This window comes from Mustela lutreola, chromosome 6, assembly GCF_030435805.1.
Source record: "Mustela lutreola isolate mMusLut2 chromosome 6, mMusLut2.pri, whole genome shotgun sequence".
In the NCBI taxonomy this organism is placed as follows: Eukaryota; Metazoa; Chordata; class Mammalia; order Carnivora; family Mustelidae; genus Mustela; species Mustela lutreola.
The window spans coordinates 55,727,179-55,751,546 of NC_081295.1; the positions used below are offsets into that span (position 1 = coordinate 55,727,179).

General features: G+C 33.2%; 1 protein-coding gene across 5 annotated transcripts in view; it reads right to left on the reverse strand.

Annotated features, from left to right (window-relative positions):
• Positions 1 to 377: 377 nt before the first annotated feature.
• Positions 378 to 24,368, reverse strand: part of STXBP5 (syntaxin binding protein 5) — a 178,254-nt gene continuing 154,263 nt past the window's right edge. For all 5 annotated transcript variants that reach the window (XM_059177310.1, XM_059177307.1, XM_059177309.1 and 2 more), the window contains 4 exons: positions 23,950 to 24,115; positions 13,382 to 13,493; positions 4,708 to 4,928; positions 378 to 2,971 (listed from right to left, as the gene is read on the reverse strand). In XM_059177310.1, the coding sequence (XP_059033293.1) occupies positions 2,930 to 2,971; positions 4,708 to 4,928; positions 13,382 to 13,493; positions 23,950 to 24,115 (541 nt within the window). In that variant the 3' untranslated portion in view covers positions 378 to 2,929. The remainder of the gene's footprint in view (positions 2,972 to 4,707; positions 4,929 to 13,381; positions 13,494 to 23,949; positions 24,116 to 24,368) is intronic.

Below are 24,368 nucleotides of genomic sequence, written 5' to 3' on the forward strand. Positions count from 1 at the left end.
GTCAATCATAGCTCAGTGATATCTATAACCATTTTTGAAAACACTTTTTAAACAGAAATGCAAACCCAGGAGATTAAGATGATGCAAATCTTCAAATGGATGTAATATACAGAATTTGTCAGAGTACTAAGATTTCAAATAACTTTCTAAGCAAACACATAGAATTTAAGTTTGAAGAGTGAATTGGATATGTGGTACATATAGGGAAACAACTTCCTATTGACAAGCTGCTAATTAACGAATACTTTAATGATTTTAGAGCCAAGGACAAATGCAACAAAGAATAATGTCCTCAAATGAGGATATGCAGGAAGCACACACAAATCTTTCATCTTTCTAATATTTTCTATTTTTGACTTTTTTTTTTTGGGGGGGGGGGTTTGTTTTCCTGAAATCCTGGCTTGCTGGTGACTTACTTTTTGCACTTAAAAAAAAAAAAAAAAAAAGATGTTACCTCTCAAATTACAATAAATTCCCTGGGTTAGTTATTACTGCAGACTGTCTCTTATCTACAGACTGAATCAAGTATAACTCGGAGAAGCTATTTCCTATTCTCAAAAATACTTCAAGCTTTCTAGTTCTAAATGAGTTTCTAGGTTTGCTGTGCATAATCTGTAGATTAATTTAAAAACAAAATAAAATAACTCAAAATATTGATTTAACATTTTCTTATAAAATCCATCTCAGATAAATGTATCTACTTCTCTATTTGAAAATAATTACAGGATTAATTCATTTTATATACATCAGGAAAAATGACCACAGAAATAAAGCTGATGTACAATTAACACAAAATAACAGAGCAATTTAAATAATTGGAGCTAATATGCCCTTCTACCTAATGAGGAATCCACCAGTATATTATTTTACTTAATGCTTCTCAACTTCAAATCTATACTGTTAATTTTATTGATGACATTCTCAAAACTCTACCTTAAAAAAGGGCCTAATACTTCCTGTGACAGATCATGGAACAACGGATTTGTTAGATAACATAGGATACAAAACTCGCCATCTGTAAACTTCTGACTTTTCACCGTATCGCTGGCATTAACTAAACAGAAACATGTTATCCATAGGTATTTTCTACAAATTCAAAACCTTTTGAAAAAGATTACTTTAAAAATATTTATTTTGGCTCGATCAATTATCTCTAATCACATATATTTAGTCCCTCCCTAATGATATTCAAAGTAAATTTTAATGTAAACGTTTGTATCCCATAGTGCACATTACAAAATGTAAACATAAAAGCTTTATTAATGAAAAGAATAAAGAGGAAAAGATGCATAACAGACTGTGTGAAATTAAGATGTTCTACACATACCTTAAATGATCATATGGAATAGAAAAAGCAACCATCAAGTTTGCTATCAATTTGTGCTGTTTATCTCTTAATGAAAAAAGAAAATGTTTTAAACAATTTTTTATAGAAGAAAATATTTAAATTTCATTAAGAGTAAGTATAATGCTTCCATTTTGCTCTTCCTTTGTTGCTTTAAGAACCACCAATAATCATCTCAGATGAGCCTGTGTTATGATATCACTTACTTCCAGGTCTACAAAGTCATCTCTTCCCTGTCTGCAATGCTGTCTTAGGAACAGATCATTTGTTTTTCACTGACAGTCTCACTTGCATTATACTCCAATACAGAAATAATTTAGTTACCAAAAATGCACATATTTTCCTTTCCTTTTGGCTTTTTAAAACCTCGAAAGGACATGTACAGATTTATAGTATATTTCTACAGAAAATATTTTGTAGGTCATCAGACTAGACTCTTATATAGATAATTATTGACAACAGATGCTTGTTAATTTTCCATGCGACAGCATGTGCACTAAGATTTAATTGGCTCATCACCTGAGTGTACTGGAACTGTTAGCAAATAAAGGGTATTTTAAAAAGGGAGCTGAGCATTTTACTGAAATAATGAAACATTGTTTTTAGCAATTTTAATTAAATAATGCAAAGGTACATTTGGTTAAACATTTTATAAAAATTCAAGCAAAATTAAAAACTTAGCCAATTTCAACATTTCTACAAATTTAACCAGTAACTATTTTGGTCAAATCCACCTTTAGCTGAATTAATGAGAACGAGGACAAGGGACATTGAAGTATTCTCCTCACCACAATGGAGGTTTTTCTCACTTTCCACACTGTATAGCCACTACATGGAAACTCCCAGAATGATGAGCAGTTCAGTCATGCTCTACACTTTTCTTTTCAATGAAAAGTGATGTATCACCTTGTTTTGCTTTTGACAAAATATGGACTAAACACAAGTATACAATAACAAGAATCCAAGAGTAGCCCATACACAAGTCAACTATGTGTATGTTTTTATTATTTAAAGCCCACCATTCAGCTTATCTGTCTAAAGATATGGTAACCAACAGTTTGTTTCTTTTTCACTAATGATACTGATGACCATTCAGTTTAAGGGAGGGAAAGTCCAAGACAGCTGTTTATATTTCAGTCAATGACACAAACAAACTACTTCAGCTTCAGGACTTCTGACTTACTGTCTCTCCCTCAAAGAGGTCAAACACTGATGGCAGATACAACAGCACAAAATCTTTTGGCATATGAAAGTTTAATACAGGAATGATCCAGGAATAGTCCCTGCCAGGTCTCCTCCACACTCCCCTTTGTTTCTTCATTTGTAACATGTGACCTGCTTAGTTCCCAAACTGTCAACTCATAGCCGGCACATACCACCTACTCCACTTTGAGTGTGCGTGGACACTCCTTAGGTAAAGCCACATGACTGAGGTAAAACAGTGCATGATTGTGCTAGGAAAGAACAGTATCCAGTGACGAACATCCCTTTAATGTTAACTTTCCTAAAGTGAAATCAATAAAATAAAAAAGGAAAATTCTTTTTCCTTCTGGCTGAAGTTGGACTTATTTGGATTTCTGGTTGTCAGAACTGGTACCACTTCTTATCTTTGTATTTCAACATCATCTGAAGGAGAGAAAACAAAGTGTTTTAAAAATGGCAAAACATTTATGTTATAAATGATTTCTATATTTTCCAAAACATTCTATCATCCTGAAACATTCTATAGTGTTACTATATGGCTTACTTCATATCAATTTATACCGAAAGCAATAAGAACTGTTCCATTTAGAGAAAAGACCATAACTATTTAAGAACTACAGCCTAGAAGGTTCTCTTATTTTTTAGAAATGTGATATAATTAAATGTCACCTCAGTATATTCTTTGGTGACCTAAGCTAATGCATTACAAATAAGGTAACTTTCAGTTCTCTGATTTGAGCTAAAAATAATGGTTAAAAAGCCTGATGAATGAAAGGTTGACATCAGTACTCTTGCTGCCATCCAAAACTTACTGAGCACTTACTCTGAGGTAGACACTGTATGGCACACCTTTATTACATGAATTCATTTGGTCCTCACAGCTCTATGGTTAGAGATGATTATTCTCCTCATAAATAAAGAGAATAAGGCTTATACGGGATACCAAAGGTAACACAATGGTGAAACTGGGATTTGAGCCCACTGTCTGATTAAAGAATCCATGGATTTAACCACCTCAATATATTATTTTTACAGACTCTCAAATATGGTTCATAAATATCTTTTGGTAGAAGGAAAAAGAAGAGCTCAGTCTGAGTCTGAGCTCTTTGCTAAATACTTAGAGTGTGTATATTCTGAAATTGGCTGAAATGTTAAATGCATTAGAGATCACAGTCAGATGCAGGCTTATGCCAACAAAATTCTTCACCAAGGCCACTAGCCTATATCTGAGGTGTGTGTTAGCTTAGTACAAGGACTCACGAGGGATCTCCAAATCTCTTTGAAGCCCTGGACAATCTCTCTCAGGTCAAGTGACCTCTTTCATGCATTCCAGTGTCAGCATTCTTGAGCAAGGAAATGATGACTTTTGATTGAAAAATTTAGAGAGCTATTACTGATAGATTGGGTACTCAAATGTAAAAATAACCTTAATATGGTTCCTTCAGATAACAAATTAAAAATGTCCTCAAGGACTAGGGTAGGAACTAAGTGTGTGAAGTAACCCAGTGTAAGGCATCACAGAGTGGCAGACCTCTGTGTCAAAATGAAGATCTATATTCTACCTAATTGCCTTTAAGGTCATTTTCTAAGGTGTTACTATGCTGGCGAATAAAGTATACTTGTAAGGCCAGCTAGGGATCCCTTTTTTACAGCATTAGCTTCTAAGGTCCCATGATTTCCAAAGTTATCAAAATAAATTTGTTGCAAAAATGCATCTCATTCACCCTCTGTGTGAACTAGTCTACAGACAGATTTAGTATTGTTTATTTAGATTAAAATGTTCATCAATTTTAGTTATATAGACCAACCTAAACAATGAAGAGAGGCAAAACTATTTCCATTTTTAGAAGTTAGTAGTAAAATTGGAGGCCTCTGCATTCCATAAAAACATCTGCAAAATCATTGACTTAGTTTACAAAAAGCCTGACGGTGAGCAGTTTCCTTCATAATTCATAAACTTCAGTAAAAGACCAAAGGCTACTGAAACATAGTCTTGTCATAGCTCCCTCTGGTGGCAAAAATCAGGAATTTGCAATTGTACAGAGGATAAATGAAAGTCCTTGTGTAGAAATATAATAGCTATTAAAAAAAAAAAAAAACAATTTTCATACTTGCTTTACCAAGGTTATTTTGTTTAAATATTTGTTTGATAGACATACCTCATGTGCATGTTTAGAAAATGAATCTGCACTGGACAACATAGCTGCAGTTCTTTCTTCCAGGTCACCAAGTTTCTGCCCTCTTTCATCTAGTGCCAACCTGGCTCGTGCTAATTCACCAACGACTCCAGATGCTGCTCCTTTCACGCCTTCAATGCCGCCAGGGCCAGGGATATGCTGTGCAAGACTCCTTGAGGCCTTTCCTGAGGATGATTCTCCAACTGAACGGATTTGATAAGTGAAAGAGAAATTCAAATAAAAATTTTAATACAAAAATCCTACTATATAACATTAAAACACAATTTTTAAACAGATGAATGGATAAAGAAGATGTGGTATATATACACAATGCAATACTATGCAGCCATCAAAAGAAATGAAATCTTGCCATTTGCGACGACGTGGATGTAACTAGAGGGTATCACGCTTAGCGAAATAAGTCAAGCGGAGAAAAACAACTATTATATGATCTCCCTGATATGAGGAAGTGGAGACGCAACATGGGGGGTTAAGGGGGTAGGAGAAGAATAAATGAAACAAGATGGGATTGGGAGGGAGACAAACCATAAGTGACTCAATCTCACGAAACAAATTGAGGGTTGCTGGGGGGAGGAGGGTTGGGAGAAGGAGGGGTGGGGTTATGGACGTTGGGGAGGGAATGTGCTATGGTGAGCGTTGTGAAGTGTGTAAACCTGGCGATTCACAGACCTGTACCCCTGGGGATAAAAATATATGTTTATAAAAAAAAAATAAAAAATTTTTTAAAAACCACAATTTTTAGGTGCAGTAACAATGTAATTGAAGTATTTTTGTATTTCACTTCATAATGTTTTTATAGGATTTTAATAACTTTTAGATAGTTTTTAAACATGCAAAACCAGAATGTATACTAATTTTCTACTCTATATTAGTTTATGTAATAAAATCTGTGTAAAAAAGGGACTAGTAATAATTTGTCACATGAATGATGGGCATAATGACACGAGTTTACATAATTGTAAAAAATTACTATTAGGTCTAGAAAAAATTAAAGATAAATTAAATGTACAGATTTGATTTAGTTTATTTACTCCATGCTTTCTCATACTTTAAATACTAAGCTTAAGCTTAGAAGAAAAATGAAGAATTTATTCATTATTCTATTTCAGTATCCATATTCTATACCCCCTTCTTTCCATTTATCTTGTCATTTACAAATAGACCAAATTTTTCCTTCAAAAGATCTCAGAAATTCACTCCTTCCTTTCCCTACATAATCCAGACCTTGATTACCTAATACCTAGATTACTACAAGTCTTAAATTCTGTTAAAGAATGAGGTCAGATTTTTCCTCTTCGCTCAGCACACATTTTTCTTTAGAAACATAATTCACATACCATAAATTTATCCCTGAACACTTCAGCAACTTTTAATTTATTCAGAAAGTTGTGCAACCATCATCACTAATTCCTGAGCATTTTCTTCAAAAACAAAAACAAGAACAGAAACTCTATGCTAATTATTAGCAGTCACTTCCTACCTGCCCTTCTCAGTCCTTGTCAATCAATAATCGACTCTGTTTTTATAAGTTCTATTCTGAACATTTCATATAAATGGATTCATACAATATGTGGTCTTTGTGTCTGGCTTCTTTCACTTAATGTTGTCAAGGTTCAACCATGTTGTAGCATGCATCAGTACTTTATTCTTCCTGATTACTGAATAATAGTCCATTGTGTGGAGAGAAGACATTCTGTTTATCAATTCATCAGCTGATGGACATTTGAGTTGTTTCTACTTTCTGGCTGTTATGAATAATGCTGCTATGAACATTTTTACAAGTTTTTGTGTGAATATGTGTTTTCAGTTCTCTTGGGTATTTATACCTGGGAGTGGAATTGTTGAGTCCAGTGATAACTTTATGTTTATTTTTTTGAGGAACTGCCAGTTTTCCAAAGAGGGTCTATCATTTTTACATTTCCACCAGCAATGTAGGAGTTCCAATTTCTCTTCATTCTTGCTAACATCTTTTTGATTATAGCCATTATAGTGTGAAGTGATATTTGATTTGTGCTCCCCTAATGAGAAATGATGTAGTACATCCTTTTATATGTTTACTGGCCATTTGTATTTTGTCTGGAATACTGTCTATTCAAACCTTTGCCATTTAAAAACTGGGCTGTCTTTTTATTGTTAAGTTGTAAGAATTCTTCATATATTTTGAATACTGGGCTTTTTATCAGATTTCAGATAGATTAGATATAAGATTTATAATATTTTAGCACAATCTGTGGTTTGTCTTGTCACTTTCTTGAGAGTGTTGATTTTTAATTTTAATGAAATTCAATTTATCTATGTTTTTCTTTTGGTTGCTTATGACTTCAGTGTCATACCTAAAAAAAAATCACTGCCTAATTTCGGGTCACAGAGATGTATATCTATGTCTTCCTCTATGGCTTTTACTGTTTTAGCTCTTACATTAAGGTCTTTGATCCATTTTGAGTTAATTTTTGTGAATGGTGGGAGGGGAAGAATCAACTTCATTCTTTTGCATGTGGATATCCAGTTGTCCCAACACCATCTGTTGAAAAGACCATCCTTTTACCTTCAAATTTTCTTGGCATCCTTGTAGAAAATCAATTAACCATACATGTATGGACTTATTTCTGGATTCTTAGTTCTATTCTATTGGTCTGTGCACCTCTCCTTATGCGAGTACTGCACTATCTTGATAATTATAGTTCTGCAGTAACTTCAGAAACTGAAAGATGTTGAGTTCTCTGTCATTTATCTTCTTTAAAAAATTTTTTGTGTATGTGTGGCTATTTTGGATCCTTTCCATTTCCATAAAAATGTTAGGAGCAGTCTTTCTTCAAAAAAAAAAAAAAAAAGAGCTGGTATTTTGACAGGGATTGTGTTGAATGCATAGATCAACTTGGGGACCATGGCCATCTTCCCGCTATTTAATCTTCCAACCCATGAACGTAGAATATCAATCCATTTCTCTATGACTTAATATCTTTAAGTATTTTGAAGTTTTTAGTGCATTTTACACTTCTTTTGTTAAATTATTCCCAAGTATTTTACCTTTTTGATGCTATTATAAATGGAACTGTTTTCTTAATTTAATATTTGATTTGTTCATTGCTAGTATGCAGAAGAAATAAAGTTGATTATTTATATTGATTTTGTATCCTGCAATCTTGCTGAACTTATTCCTTATTTATTTATTTATTTTCTGGTGTGGCTTAAGATTCTCTATTTCAAGATTATATCATCTGCAAATACAGATTTTTCTTCTTCCATTCTAATCTGGATGCCCTTTAGTTCCTTGTCTTGCCTAATTGCCTTAGTTAAAACTTCTAATATGAGGCTAAATAGAAGAGGTAAGACCTTTTGAATTTCCATCTGAAGGTTATCATCAGTTTAAAATTTTGGGGGGAAGTTGATTTTGAGAAGGTCTTCATTTAGTGTATATCTATGAATGCAGAAATCAATTTTGGGAGAACTGTTGCCTTTTACTGAATCTTCTACTGCATGAACATGGTATATTTCTTTTACTTGGGTCTTTAACTTCTGTCAACAAAGTTATGTAATTATCTGTTTTCCCCACAGGGTCCTAAACATCTGTTAAGATTTATTTCTAAGTATCTGACTTCTTCTGTTTGTTTTGATGTGATTGTGGTAGACAGAATAATGTCCCCCACTCCTCTAAAAGATGACCTTACTCTAATTCCTGGAGCCTGTGATTATGCTACCTCACACAGGAAACGAAATGAGGCAGATGTGATTAAGTTAAGGAGCTAGAGATAGACCATCCAGGTAAACCCCTTGTAATCACAAGCAAAGAGCTCTTTCCAGCTATGGAGAGAGAGAGAAATGGTTTCAGAAAAATAGATTCAACAAGTTGCTGGCTTTGATATTTTAAGTAGGGCAGTTACATTCTCTTATCTTTCTTCATTCCTGATAGTGTTTACTTATGCCTTCCTTTCTTTTCTTCCTTCCTTCCTTTTTTTTTTTTTTTTTTTTTTTTTTTTGCTCAGTTTCACTGGAGATTTATCAATTTATTAAGTCTTCAAAAAATTAACTTTTGGTTCTGTTGATTTTTTTTTTCAATTTTGCATTTGTTTACTAAGTCATTATTATCTTATTACCTTCTATTTTCTTTGGTTTATTTTGCAGTGTTTTCTGCCTTTTAGAGATGGATATTCAGTTCAGTCATTTTACGTTTTCTTTTTGAGTAATATTATATATATATATTTAAGGCTATAAATGTCACTACTACTTTAAATGCATACCAATGGTTATCAAGTTCTTTGATACATGGGTTATTAAAAAAAGTTTATTTGTTAATTTTTTAATATGCGGATTTAAAATTAGCTTTGTTATTAATTACAGGCATAATTGCATTGTGATTAGGTCACAAATGCTTAATTGATTTTAATCCTTTGAAATTTTGTTTTTTAAAAATCACTTAATATATGGTTCACTTAAACCCCAACTTTTTAAAATGCCAAGTTTCAAATATACAGGAAAGTAAAAGAACTATATCATAAACCTCCATACACTTATTATCTAATTTTGGTAATAGATAACATTTTTTTGCTATGTGAATGTCTTCAGGTAAAATTTTTAAATATTCAAAATTCATTATAGACATGACATTTTACTCCAAAATAATTCAATATACATCTATAATTTCCCTATAAATATATATGTATATTTTTGAAAATTTTATTTATTTATTTGACAGAGATTACAAGTAGGCAGAGAGGAAAGCAGAAAGAAAGGGAGTAGGAAGCAGGCTCCCTGCTGAGTAAAGAGCCTGATGTGGGGCTCAATCCCAGGACCCTGAAATCATGACCTGAGCTGAAGAGGGGCTTTGACCACTGAGCCACCCAGGTGTCCCCCCTACAAATATATTTTATGAACATCCTGTGTATGTTTCATTAGGTTTAAGTTCATTAATTGTGTTGTTCATGTCTTCTATATCTTTTACTAGAAGACTTATTGTTGTCTGTTTTTATATCTCAATCAAGGGGCATATTAGCAGTTTCCTGCTATGATTGGGAAATGGTCTCTTCTAGTAGTCATGTCATTATTTCTTTATGTATTTTGAAGTGAAAATATAAGGTGTATTCAATAAAGCCTTAATATTTACATTTTGATTATTAATACAGCTAAACCAGCTGAGTCCTCATTTGTGCTCATGTTTTTCTTTTAAAATTTTAATACTTGTATTAAGTATGTCTGCTGTAAACAATGTATATTTTTTTCTTCTTAAGGTCAGTTGGATGACGTTTGCCTTTTAAATGGGACATAATTACTATGATTATTAATATTTAAGTCTACAGTCCTTTACGTGCTTTCTATTTATCTCACCTGTTTTGTGTTCTTTCTCTCCATCTTTCTTGCCTTACTTTGGAAGGACTGTGATTTTCCTGCTATTCACCTGAAGTTATGTACTAGGTTGTAGAGGTCAACTTAGAAATTTTCACATGCATCCTTATTAATGCTGCTAGATATTTTTAAAAAGACTCTCAAAGAATGTATGATCTCAGTTCACTTTAAATTCATTACCGTTGGGTGCCTGGGTGGCTCAGTGGGTTAAAGCCTCTGCCTTCTGCTCAGGTCATGATCCCAGGGTCCTGGGATCGAGCCCCACATCGGGCTCTCTGCTTGGCAGGGAGCCCGCTTCCTCCTTTCTCTCTCTGCCTGTCTCTCTGCCTACTTGTGATCTCTGTCAAATAAATAAATAAAATCTTTAAAAAAATAAATTCATTACCCTTTGTGACTCCCTTGATTTTATGTGTTTTGGGTCACAGTCTATTTATATGTGTATACACATACTATGAGATTTTGCTTTATAGTCCATAAAGATTATATTTATGCATGCACCTGCTACTTTCTTTCTAGAACATTGTTTCTTACAGCTCTGACATTCCATGGAGGATTATTTTCCCTCTCTGTGAAGTACAGCTTTTAGAGTTCCCTTTAGTGTGGTGGCAAGTTGTTTAGAAGTCTCATTCCTGAAGTATATTTTCTATCTTCAACTGTTGAGAAGTCAGTCTACTGCTTGTTAAAAAATACCTCATTTTTCTCTGGTCACCTAGAAGATTTTCTTCTCGTCTTTGATATACTCTATTTTCATGTAAAATATCTAGCTTTGAATTTTTTAAGATTTATTTATTTGAGAGAGAGAGAAAAAGAAAGAGAGAGAGTGGAGGGATCAGAGAGAGAGAAGGAGAATCCCAAGTAGATTCCATGCTGAGCCCAAAGCAGGGGTCAATTCCATGACTATGGTATCATGACCTGAGCCAAAACCAAAATTCAGACACTTAACCGACTAAGCCACCCAGGCACACCTCTAGCTGTGAATTAAAAAATACATATATACTCTTGGAATTCATTAGGTTTCCCTCAATATGTGAATTAGTATCATCTATCAATACTGAAAAATTTCCAGTCATGTATGTTTACATATTGATGCTTCTTTACTTCTTTACATGCTTTCCTATTTTTTTTTTTTAAAGATTTTATTTATTTATTTGACAGACATAGATCACAAGTAGGCAGAGAGGCAGGCAGAGAGAGAAAGGAGGAAGCAGGCTCCCTGCCAAGCAGAGAGCCCGATGCAGGGCTCGATCCCAGGACCCTGGGATCATGACCTGAGCCGAAGGCAGAGGCTTTAGCCCACTGAGCCACCCAGGTGCCCTGCTTTCCTATTTCTTTCTTGAGAAGTCTAACATATGTTAGATCTTCTCACTGCAACTTCTATTTCCTTTATCTTCTTTGTATTTTACATCTTTTTTGTTTCTCTGTACTACATTCTAAATGGTCTATTTTGACTATCTTCAAGCTGTATAATTTTCTCTTAAGTTGTGTCTCACTTGTGGTCAAATTTATCCAGATTTTAAATTTTTTTTTTTTTAAATCTTTCAGTTCCAGAACTTCATTTTAGTTTTTTACCTATTTATTGGTATTGATTTTTAGAGTTTTCAGTTATCTGACAAAATGTTCAGACATGGTGAACGTAGAATATGCATAATTATTTTACAGTTTATGTCTGATAATTCTAATATTTGAGGTGCCTGTGATTTGCTTCTACCTTTTTTGTTTCATTGTTCATGGTGTTGATTACTAGTGTTCATGGTTAACTTTGATGACATAGTTGGCATATTTCTACAAATAATTTGAGGACTTGGAATATGTTATTTTCCTTTAGGGCACATTTTCAATTGCTTCTGCCAGGTGCTAGGGACTTGAACAGTCCGTAATAATACTTAACTAAGGTTGAAAGCTTTCTGGGACATTCAGGTAAATTTTTTTTTTTTTAAGATTTTATTATTTATTTGACTGAGAGATCACATATAGGCAGAGAGGCAGGCAGAGAGAGAAAGAGAGAGGAGGAAGCAGGCCCCCTGCTGAGCAGAGAGCCTGATGTGGGACTCAATCCCAGGACCCTGATATCATGACCGGAGCAGAAGGCAGCGGCTTAACCCACTGAGCCATCCAGGCGCCCACATTCAGGTAATTTAAAGCTGAGCTCAGTCTCTGTGTGTGAGGGCTGATTGATTTCCAGTTCACCTTTACTCCGTAAGCTGTGACCTTTGGGATCCTTGCAAAGAGAAATTGTTTAACAAGATCCCTATGTTTACTCCTTGTAGGAGCCCACCTTGCTAGTATAAACACAGTTGAGTATCTCGGCCTCCCACTTCAGATTAGCAAAGTATTCCAGGGTCAAAGTGGCCTCAGTCTGCCAGACTCAGCACTCTGAGCACTCATCCTTCCCCATATCTTTACTATACTGTTAGCTCTCTGATGTTTTTAAGAACTAAAATAAATAAATAAATAAAAATTTAAAAAAAATTAAATTTTGTGTAACTTTATCAATTATCTTTGGTGAGAATGTTATTCCAAATTATCAGTTCCCCATAACTTAAACAACAGTCTTCATTTTTAAAAATGAATTAAAACGGACTGATCCTTAGTACCAAGATGACTGATCAATAATATGGGTAAATTTTGAAAATTAAATTGCATTGCACTACTACTTACTGATATTTAATCTTACAGTTTTTCTAATTAGTAAATCAAACACAAAAGGAAAATTCTATAGTATTTTAGCAAAACAAAGAGAATAAAAAGAAATTAAGGACATAACAGCTCCTATTTGAAAGAAGTGTCAAACAATCATTGACTTATTATTAGTTTATTCAAGGACTAATTTCTACTCTGTGCCAATTATGTGGAAGGCAGTAAGTGAACAAGACTTTGCTATTTTAAATAACCTTCTATGCTATGATAATAGTTCTGAAGGTAATGTAAAATTAATTTTTAGGTTAACTTTTTCAAAGTTAAGGTCATCGATTAAAGTAAATTATAGAATTGAAATAATAAGGATCACATTTAATGAAAATAAAATATTTTGTAAGCTATTCATTTAAAGTTGTGAATATTCCTTTTTAACCACCTGAAGCTATTCTCCTCTTGGTTCCCTGAGTAAAATTAAAATTCCCCCGATTAGGATTAGAATGACACAAAAACCTTTATATATTTTTGCTAAAAACATGGATATAGTAATTGTGACAAAGAGGAAAAAGGTGAACATAACTTATACATATAAGAAGAATTTAAGTGCTTTGAATGTTTCAGATTTACAGATACAGTATCCGAATTAAATAAATCAACTTACACAGTTCTTCTCTATCAAGAGATTGTGCACCACCTCCAAATAAGCCTTTAAAGAATCCCCTGTTTGGTGCTTCAGGTGTTTCTAGAGGAGTGAAGAGTTCACCCAACATTTCCTTTAAAATCAAAACAAATTGTAATTGGTAAAGTTACAGGGAAAACTAAACTATAATTTATAAAACCATTACTGTAAACTCTAATTTAAGCTTATAATATTACCTGTTGATGTCACAGACAATGAGCCCATTTCAAATGATTAGATCCAGCACCTACTGACTTAATGAAACACTTAAGACTAAATTGACTAACTTGCTGCTTGCTACTTTGGCTAGATTATTTTCCTTACATTTCAAGCAAAAATTATATTCTTGCTTAATCTTAAGAAGATTCCAATCAGTATGACAAAATTTTCCCATAATTCCTGACATCAAAAATTTATAACTGGTTTAAAACTTAGGTCCTCCTACATTAGAACGAAGAAAAGCTAATAGTAAGTTGAAAACTTTAGTGTAATGATGGTGATACACAGTTCTGGAATTATCACTTTCAGCTGAGTCAGAAAACTAGTAATTTAGAAAGACACTTCAACTTCTTTTTTCATAAACATAGCCTAGGAAGAGAATTATGCCAACATACACCTGGGATTCCAGAAATTCGGCAGGGAGATAGGAAGGATTCTATTGTCTGAAATTACCATTTTTTAGAGCAAAAAAATGGTAAAACTAACTCAGGAGAAAATAAAGGTTGCTGACATGTTACTGAATTGTAAGAGGGAAGAGGAGTTTCTTTGAGAGATTGGGAGCAACATTATTTATAAGGCAGCTCTGGGAAGTTTTAGAATCAAAGTAAAAGTATAGTGTGGCTTTGGGATTGCATTTCTGACCACTTCAGAGTAGTAGCTATGATACAAAAGACATGTACATTATTGGTTCTGCATAGGAGTTCTGCTGTATCTGTTTTCACATTATTATAGTTGAAGATGAAGCATGTATTTTTTAGTTTCTTCCTTAGGGCTGGGCTAAGAAAAATTACTTAAGGATGTTCAAAGATTTTACTTTAAAGTATACTCATATTAATGTTGTTTCTCCAACCAGATTATAAATGGGAAGACATAATTGTTAACACAATATAAACAAGAGCTCATTTATAATGAAGTGAATTGAAGCCTGTACATTTTTTTCCCTCTGAAATTCTACAAAGTGGAACAAAACTAGAATGAAAAATCTCCTGAAAGTGGAAGAAGATTGTCTGGACCCTCCCCTTGCATTTCAGAAATATACAGGAAAGATGCACACAAAAGGGGCTACTGTTTCTACAAAAGACTTTAATTAAAAGGAAAAGATGGTACTGATTAAGTAAGCGTGGTTATTTAGCTATGTCAAATATCAGTTTAGCATGAGATTATTTTTACATATATTTTAAAAGCCTAAAAGTTTACAAGTAGGATAGTATCAGTGAGATAGAAAATACAGGGAAGTCTAGCAGGCAAAGGAGACGTGTTAAAAAAATACAGTCGCCAAAGGCCCTGTTGCTGTTTGCTTCTGGTTTTTCACCTTTGTTTTGGAAAACTTTTGTCCAGGTTATTTATTTGTTCTTTTTCATTCATAGTCGACACACAATGTTACATTAATTTTGGGTGTATAACATAATGATTAAAAAATTCTATACATTACTCAGTATTCATCACAATAAATGTAACTGCTGTCTGTCACAATAAAAAAAAATATATATCCTGAAGTCAATAAGTCAAACTTGTTAAAACTTACTAATGAATATACTGATAACTATTATTTAATTCAAATTTATATTACATTATATAACAAAGGTGATTTTAGGCAAATTTCTGATTATTTTTATACTGTACTACAACAGATTCCAATTTAAACTGTATCTATTAAATTGATAAAACAAAAATGGCAAACAGCTTTCATCTGAGTGTCTTTTATGCTAAATCAAGAGTAACATGATGTGTAACAAGTGATAGTATGTAGATATGCATTTAAACATTTATTTTATAATTATAGCTCTTAATTTATTTGGTATTTGAGCTTAAATTTTATAAATTCAAAGAATATAAAAATTATATTTATAAATGAAGAGTCATTTATATAGTATAGGAATTACTGGAATGAGAATGAACTTTGGAAACACATGGACTTAGGTCTGATTCTCATCTCTGCCTTTTATTCACAGAGGCATTTTAGGCAAATCAGTTTCTCAAAGAACTGGTTTCCTCAGCTTTAAAAAGAAGAGATAATAATATCTACTCCTGGAATGTTCTAAGGATTAAAGATAATGAACATATAAAGTGCCAAGAGTAGACACCCAATGATAGAAACACTTAAAGAGAAAAACTCCTTTCAAACAAAAGATTAAACAAATTAGGAAATGTGGAAATCATTTATCAGTAGATCAATAATATGAATAGATTATCTTTAAAGGAAGTTTAAAAGTTTCTTATAGTCTGCAGTCTCGGTATTAAAATTTGGGGAGAAACACTGATTTTAAAAAAGCATATATTACAACAACATTAAATAGTATCTATAGATTTTTTTTGCTTGTATTTAAATAAGGATTTTACCTATGATTAAATTTACTATTTAAAAGATTAATTTTAATGACGAATAATGCTAGCAAAATCTAAAATAGACTTGTATTTTCTATGATATATTTCTACATCTAATAATAGTAAACTGTATGTCTGAAATAGTATCTGGAACTTTTAAACTACCCTAAAATATGAATATATAAAAAACAAATCTGATGTTGAACTCTTGGGTTTCACTTTTCGTGTGTGTTAATAACTTTATGGGGTAAAATTTAGGACTGATTTCATGGGTCAATGAATATGCTTTATCACTAAACTCTTTTTAATACATCAACCAATCAGATTTTAATAATTTTGATTAAGAAAATCCTATGTTATAAAAATACCAAGTCTAAATAAATATCTTCCAAGATGAGCACAGCAATAAATTTCAATATTGAATGTATAACACTTAAGAGAGGCTAAATAGTTCAACTGTCAAAAATTTTGCTCAGTGAGTATTTGAGAGTTTGTTTACAAATTACAGTATTAAGGTGCTTAGGACAGTAACATTGTTTAAACTGAAATAATTCATATGTTCCACCTCTTATTTAAAATTGTGTTTTTTATTTAAATTCAAACATAAAAACAGTCAGTTTGAAAAGATAACTTGTACATTTTGCTCATGTTTTTACTCAAGATATGGTTAGAATAATGCTGTAGAAATAAATTTAGTTATTTCAATCTATAAATATATAGTTTGGACTAACTGCCTCTCCAAGACAATAAAAAGTTCTGGAGCCATGAATTTTTAAAAACAGCTTTATTAAGGTAACTGACATATGACAAACTGCACATACTTAAAGTATAAAATTTTAACATATACCTGTGAAATCATTGCCATCATCAAGATAATGAACATAGCCATCACTCATGCTTCCTTATGCTTGCATGGGAAAGACTCTTGTTCTTTCTTGAACCCCCATCACCAAGTAAATGCTGATTAGCTTTCTCTCAACCTTGGTTAATTTATATTTTCTTCAGTTTTACTTAAGTGGAATCATACAATTTTGTAAACTTTTTTTGGCTTGGCTTATTTCACTCAGTATAATTACTGAGATTCATCCATGATATTGAATGTTATCAACTTTTTGTTCCTTTCTATTGATGAGTTTTATTCTACTGTATGGATATATTGTTATTTGATTATTCACTCATCTGTTAATGGACATGTAGGTAGTTTCCAGGTTTTTGGCTAATACAAATGCAACAATTATGAATATCAATTTCCTTCTCTCTTGAGTTAAAAAACTAGGAATAGAATGGGTAGGTCTTCAGTTTATGAATGTTTAACTTTTAAAGAAACTGCTAAGCTGTTTTCCAAAGTGGTTGTACTGCTTTTTGTTTGTTTGTTTGTTTATAGTCCCAGTAGTGTGTTGGGGTTCTAGACCCTTTATATCCTTGTGAGAACTTGACATGGTATTCTTCTTCTTCTTCCTTTTTTAAAATTTATTTGAGAGAAAATGTGAGCACAAGTGCAAGAAGGAGGAGCAGAGGGCGAGGGAGAAGAAGTAGACCCCTCTGAGCATGGAATTGAACACCGGGCTTGAACTCCTGAGACCCTGAGATCGAGACCCGAGTTGAGACAAAGAGTTGGATGCTTAACTGACTGAACCACCAAGCTGCCCTAGTGTTCTTTTTAATTTTAGCCTTTCTAGTTAAGTATTTATGATATCTCATTATGGTTTTAACTTGAGACAAAGAGTTGGATGCTTAACTGACTGAACCACCAAGCTGCCCTAGTGTTCTTTTTAATTTTAGCCTTTCTAGTTAAGTATTTATGATATCTCATTATGGTTTTAACTTACAGTTCTGTAAGGCCTAATAATGCTGAACAAAATCTTTTCATGGTAAAGGAGCTATTCAAATATTTGCCCATGCTTTTATTGGGTTATCTTGCTTGGCTTTTAAGAGCTTTTACATATTCTGGATATAAGTTCTTTATAGATAGATACATGTTTTGCCAAGGTTTTCTTCTAGACTGTGGCTTATATTTTTATTTCTTAAACGTCTTTGAAGAGCATAAGTTTTAAATTTTGTTGAAGTTGTCAATTTGTTCTTTTATGGGTGGTGAGTTTGGTGTTGTAGCTAAGAAATCTTTACCAAATCTAAGTTAACAAAGATCTTCTCTTAGGTTCCCTCTAAAAGTTTTATAGTTTTAGGATTTACATGTAGGTCTACGATACATGTTGAGTCAATTGCTATATATACTGTGAAGTATGGATCAAAGCTCATTTTTTGTATTTTAATATCCAATTTTTCCATCATTTGTTGGGAAGGCAATCGTTTCTCAATTGCATTGTCTTTCTCAAAAGTCAGTTGTCCATATATGTGTGTGGGAGTATTTCTGAACTCTATACTCCGTTCTATTGATCTAGTTATCTAATTTGATGTCAGTACCATGTTCTTTGGTCACTATAGCATTACAGTAATTCTTAAAATCAGATGGTAAACTTTATTCTTTTTCAGAGTTGTCCTGCCTATTCTAGGTCCCATGCATTTCCACATGAATTTTAGAATAAATTTCCCCCAAAAAATTTCCACTGAGATTTTGTGAGGTTGCCTCAAATCTATAGATCAATTTTGGGAGAACTGGTCTCTTACTATTGAATTTTCTGACCCATGAACAAGGTACATATTTCAATTTATTCAGATTATTAAAAATTTCTTTCAGTGTTTTTGCTATTTCCAATGTAGAAGTCCTTCACATTAATGTCATTTATTCAAAGTAGATCATATTTTTGTTGCTATTATAAATGGTGTTTTTATTTACTTAAAAGATTTTATTTACTTATTTGAGAGAGTGAGCGGCACAAGCTGGGGTAGGAGGAAGGGGCAAAAGACTCACTGTTGAGCAGCGATACCCACCTTCTCCTATGTGGGACTCAAATCCCACAACCCTAAGATCATGACCTGAGCCAAAGGCAGACACTTAACTCACTGAGCCACCCAGGGGCTGCTAGGTGGTGTTTTTTTAACTCTCAATTTCCAAATGACCACTGCTTGCACAGAATTTTTTTTTCTGCATATTGATCTCATATCTCGCATTACTGTCAAACTGTTATTATTTCTAGTAGCTTTCTGAATAAATTTCCTAGATGGATGATCATGTCATCTGTGAATAACAACTAGTTTACTTTATCCTTTCCAGTTGAGATGTTTTTTTTTTTTTCTTTTCTTGCCTGAATGCACTGGGTAGAACCTTAAATACAACACTGAACAAAATACAACACTGAACAGGAGTGTTGAGAGTAAATGTCACTTTCTAGCTGAATTTAAGGAAAAATTATTCAGTAACTAATCACTAAGTATTAGGTATAGATTTTCCCTAGATGTCTTTTAAGCTCCCTTTTATTTTTTCTTTGCTGAGATTTTTTTTTTCTCAAATTTGGAAAGGGTGTTGGATTTTGTCAATTGCTTTCTATTAGTTAACTAATATGGTGAATTACAATGATTGACTTACACATTCCTGGGGTAAATGCCATGATAATTAATCATGACCAGAATTATCCTTCTCATATACTGTTAGATTCAATTTGCTAAAACTTTCTTCCTAATTTTTACATCTGTATTAGTGATGTATATTGATCTGTGTATAATTTTTGTAAAGTCTTTGTCTATTTTTTATATCATGTTAATTTTAACTTCTAGAATGAGCTGGGAAGGAATTCCCCACTTCAATTTTTGTGTTTTGTGTAGAACTGGTATTTCTTCCTTAAAATGTTCATAGAATTCATCAGTGAAGCCATCTGGGCTTGGAATTTTCTTCTCAGATATAGTACTCTTCAGTTTATCTTTTTTTCTTTAGTGAACTTTGGTAATTTGTGTCTCTCCAGGAATTTGTCCATTTTCATCTAAGTTTTTGAGTTTATTGGCATGAAGTTTTTCATAATATTTCCTTATTGTCCATTTCAATATTTTTTGAATCTGTAGTAATGCTACTTCTCTCATTCTTGATTCTGATAATTCGTAACTTCTCTCTTCATAATCAGACTGGCTTGAGATCAATTTTATTTATTTCAGAGATCAAACTTTTAGTTTTATTTATGCTTTTCTATTGTTTCCTTGTTTTCTATTTCTGTTCACTGTTTAAACCTGCTTGGATATTTATTATTGTCTTTCTTCTGCTTACTTTGGGTTTCACTCGCTTTTCTTTTTCAGTTTTTTATGGTAGAAGCTGAGGTCACTGATTTGATAAGAACTTCTCTTCTAATACAAGTGGTTTATTGCTATGAATTTGTCACGTTTAAACACTGTTTTTTTTTTCTATTTCTATGCTTTTAAAATACCTAATCTTTTCATCTGCAATGTCTGATCTGTTGTTAATCCCATCCAGTATATTTTTCATCTCAAGCACGGAAGGTTTTCATCTCTAGAACTTTGATTTTGGTTTTTTGTATCTTCCACATCCCACTTAACTTTTTGAATGTATGGAAGACAATAATAACTGTTTTGATGTTCTTCTGTACTAATTGTAATATTTCTGTCAGTTCTGGTTTGGTTTCTTAAAAAGATTAATTATTCTTCTTATTATGGGTCATATTTTCCTGACAATCTGACTGGATGCCAGATCTTTTGATTTTTACCTTGTTGAGTACTGGATATTTCTCATCTTGCTAAGTTGTCTTAAGCTTCATTCTGGGACAAGAGGAAACATTTTGATCCTTTTGGGTCTCACTTTCGTAATTTGTTAGGCAGGTCGGAAGCAGCACTCCTTTTAGGGCTAATTATTCCCCAACTAATGAGCCCAGACCCTCCTGCATACTCTACCCAATTTGTCACTGAATTAGACTGAATAATGGCCATTTAAATACCAGGTTCTAGGGGGCACCCAGGTGGCTTAGTCAGTTAAGAGTCTGCCTTTGGCTCAGGTCATGATCCCAGGCGCCTGGGATTGAGCTTCACATCAGGCTCTTTGTGCTCAGCTTCTCCCTTTCCCTTCGCCCCTCTGCCCCCCCACCCAACTCATGCGCTCTCTCTCTTGCACTCTCTCTCAAATAAAAAAAAGTCTCAAAAAAAAAAAAAAATCAGGTTCTAATCCCCGAAACCTATAAATGTTACATCTTGAAAAACAAAAAGAGGAGATGGTGTCTTGCAAATGTGATTAAGTATTCTGCCATGGGGAATTTATCCTGATTATCTAGGTGGATCCTAAATCCAATTACAAGTCTTTTTATAAGAGGGAGATCGGACACAGGCACAAGAGGAGGAAGCAAGGTGACCATAAAGGTAAGATTGGAATAATGCAATCACAAGTCCAGGAATGCTGGCACCTTAAAGGGGCAAGATCCTCTCTAGAGCCCCTGAAGGGAGCATGATTCTGCCAACACCTTGCTGTTGGCTCAGTGAAACTTACTTCAGATTTCTGACTTTCTGAAGTGGGAGAGAATAAACTTATGTTGTTTTTGGTCACCAAGTTTATGGTGATTTGCTATAGCAGCTTCAGGAAACTAACACACTCATCAATTATACATTTTTTAGCTTGGCTATTGGGAGCAGGAACTGTGCCTGGCCCTGGGACCAGGCACAAATCCCTCTAATTTTCTATTCCTATCAGATGGCTTTTTCCCAGGCCAAAGAGTATCTACAAGCATGTGCTCAACAGTACTCTACTGAAAACTTTTGGCAGACCCTCTGCAGACATTCTCTCTATATATACCTCTTTTCTCTCTGGTCCTCTAAGAACTTTAACTTACTTGGTCTTCCCAGACTCTTGGCTCTGTCTCCTAAACACAGGAAGTTGGTCAGACTCTGCCTAAGTACCTTCCCTCTATGCATGCTCTGGAAACTCTATCAAGGCACTAAAGCTAGAGCACTTCCTTTGTTTCCTGTCTCTAAGGGATTACTTTCCTTCACTGCAAATGTTCAGGATCTTGAAAACTGTCATTTCATGTTCATGTCTGCTTTTTTGGGGCTGCTTCAGGCAGGAGGGTTAATCTGGTTCCTATTATTCCAGCTGCGCTGGAAACTCCATTAATGTTTGTAGGCATCTTCTTTATTTTTTGGTTAAAGTTAAATGAATGCACAATTAGGGCACTCTGGAAACCAAGGAATAGTATTTATAAAGTCAATGGTACAACATATTTTTATCAAAGCATTACTTTTAGGCATTGAAAATACAGAGGTAAATAAAATGTAAATAATGTTCAAAAAAACATTCTATCACAGATTGCTTGGAGTTCACTTTTCATTTATCATTTACCATGAGGGTACAGAACAGATAGTTATTAAAAGAAATTGAGTTACTAAAGGACCATTTCATTTAAAAATAATGGGTAAAGTTTACTGCTGCTATTGATTTTTACTAAAATAAAACACTAACCAAAGAATAGACTTGATCTCAAAAAAAGTGATGATGTTTAAAATTTTGAGTAATTGAATTAAGACCACATTTCAGATGAAATGAATTAAGAATAAATTAAACTGCCCGTATTATTTCTTAATACAGTAACATTTTACTAGTGAAAGGAAACACTAAAGAAAAATTTTACCTTCCCCATAAAAAGAGAAGGTTTAATTCAGAAACCTAAGAATCTTTGAAAAAACATCTCCACCCTAATGTAAATGTAACTTTATATCTAACATATTAGATCTACAATTCTGTTTCACTCTCAAGGTTCATAATAATATCATTAGGAGTACATTCCCAGGACAGTTTAGCTCACTGAAATAATACTAACATCTGACAGTAAGCACACACCCTGTACCAAGCACTATGCTAAGCACTTCACATGCTTTGTCTTCTTTAATTCATACCATATCCTATAGCGTGGATATTATTTTTAATCCTATTTTTAAAGATGATGAAGCTCAGAGACAATAAGTAACTTGTCTAAGGTCACATCATTGTGTAATTATTAGCAACAATGGGCCTTAAATTCAGTCTTGACTCTAAAGCTCAGATTCTAAAAATGAGCCACAAATTCATTACAGACAAGTAAAATAGGGCTAATTGTAAAAAGTCTCATTAACATGCTCCCTTAAAGTTCCCTTAGATAATGGTTTCTGCTAAGTATCAATTAATATATATAATGTTTAATATTTTAATATTTTAGCTCAATATAAAAGCACTTTTATTTTAAAAGCTGAAATGAAACTGATAGTTTTTAACATACAGTTGTTCCTTGAATAGTGTGATGGTTAGGGGCCCAATCGCCCTGCACAGTCAAAAATTCTTGTGTAACTTTTGAAGCCTCCAGAAGTTTACTAATAGTATACTGCTGACTAGAAGCCTTACTGATGACATAAAGAGTGGATTAGCACATATTTTATATGTTATACTTATTATATACTGTATTCTTACATTAAGGTAAGCTGGAGGAAAGAAAATGTTAAGAAAACCATGAGGAAGAAAAAAATAGTTACAGTATTGTATTGTATTTGTTGGAAAAAAAATCTGTGTATAGTCCACTCGTGCAGTTCAAACACATCTTGCTCAAGGGCCAACAGTATATGTAAGCACATAAGGCACTTGAATATTAAAAAAAGAAACAGTTTTATATTTAAAGAATGTAGTCTCTTGCAAACAGATCAACAAAAATATTCAAAGTAAAACTATGAAATCTTATTTTTTCTTACATATATATACATCCTTGTGAATACAGAGTGTATGAGAGGGGATGAAACAATATGCAGATATAATTATTTCCACTTTAACACACTTCCTTAAAAAGGTTTCTTTGTGTGTATAATTGTTATTTATTATACGTGGAGAGCATGTATAAAATGTATGTAATATTTCATATTTCTATACCATCACTGGGTTGAAAAAATATGAGTCAGTGAGATAAGTCCCTCTTATAACAAGAGTCTGATGAAGTTACTTTTATCACAAGTCTCAAACCATATGCTCTGAAGTCAGGCTTTGGATTTTCCCATATAGGCTCATTTGTATAGTACTGAGAGAGTAAGAGAGAAACAAAAGTAAGGGATCTTAGAGAATATTTCACCTTTGAAGAAATTATAGTAATATTTTTGTCATTTACCTGAAGATTTTCACAGGTCTCTTGACTGTAAGTGAGTCTCTGGATTTCTGTAGGTGAAACAAGATATGATGCTTGTCCATTGTTGGTGAAGCAGAATGTTCTGGCTATCCGCATGTTGGTAAGGGGCAAGTAATATACATCCAGTAGAGGCCTTAAACTTGGCAAACTTGAGAAAAATATTAAAAAGTCGTTAATAAGAAACAAGGTAGGTTTTGGAAAACAGTATGGAAGGTCCTCAAAAAGTTAAAAGTAAAACAACTTTGTGATCCAATAATCACACTACTGGGTATTCACCCAAAGAATAGAAGAACCCTAATTCAAAGGATACATGTACTTCTATGCTTATAGCAGCATTATTTATAATAGCCCAGATATGGAAGCAGCCCAAGTATCCACTGACTGATAAATGGACAAAGAAG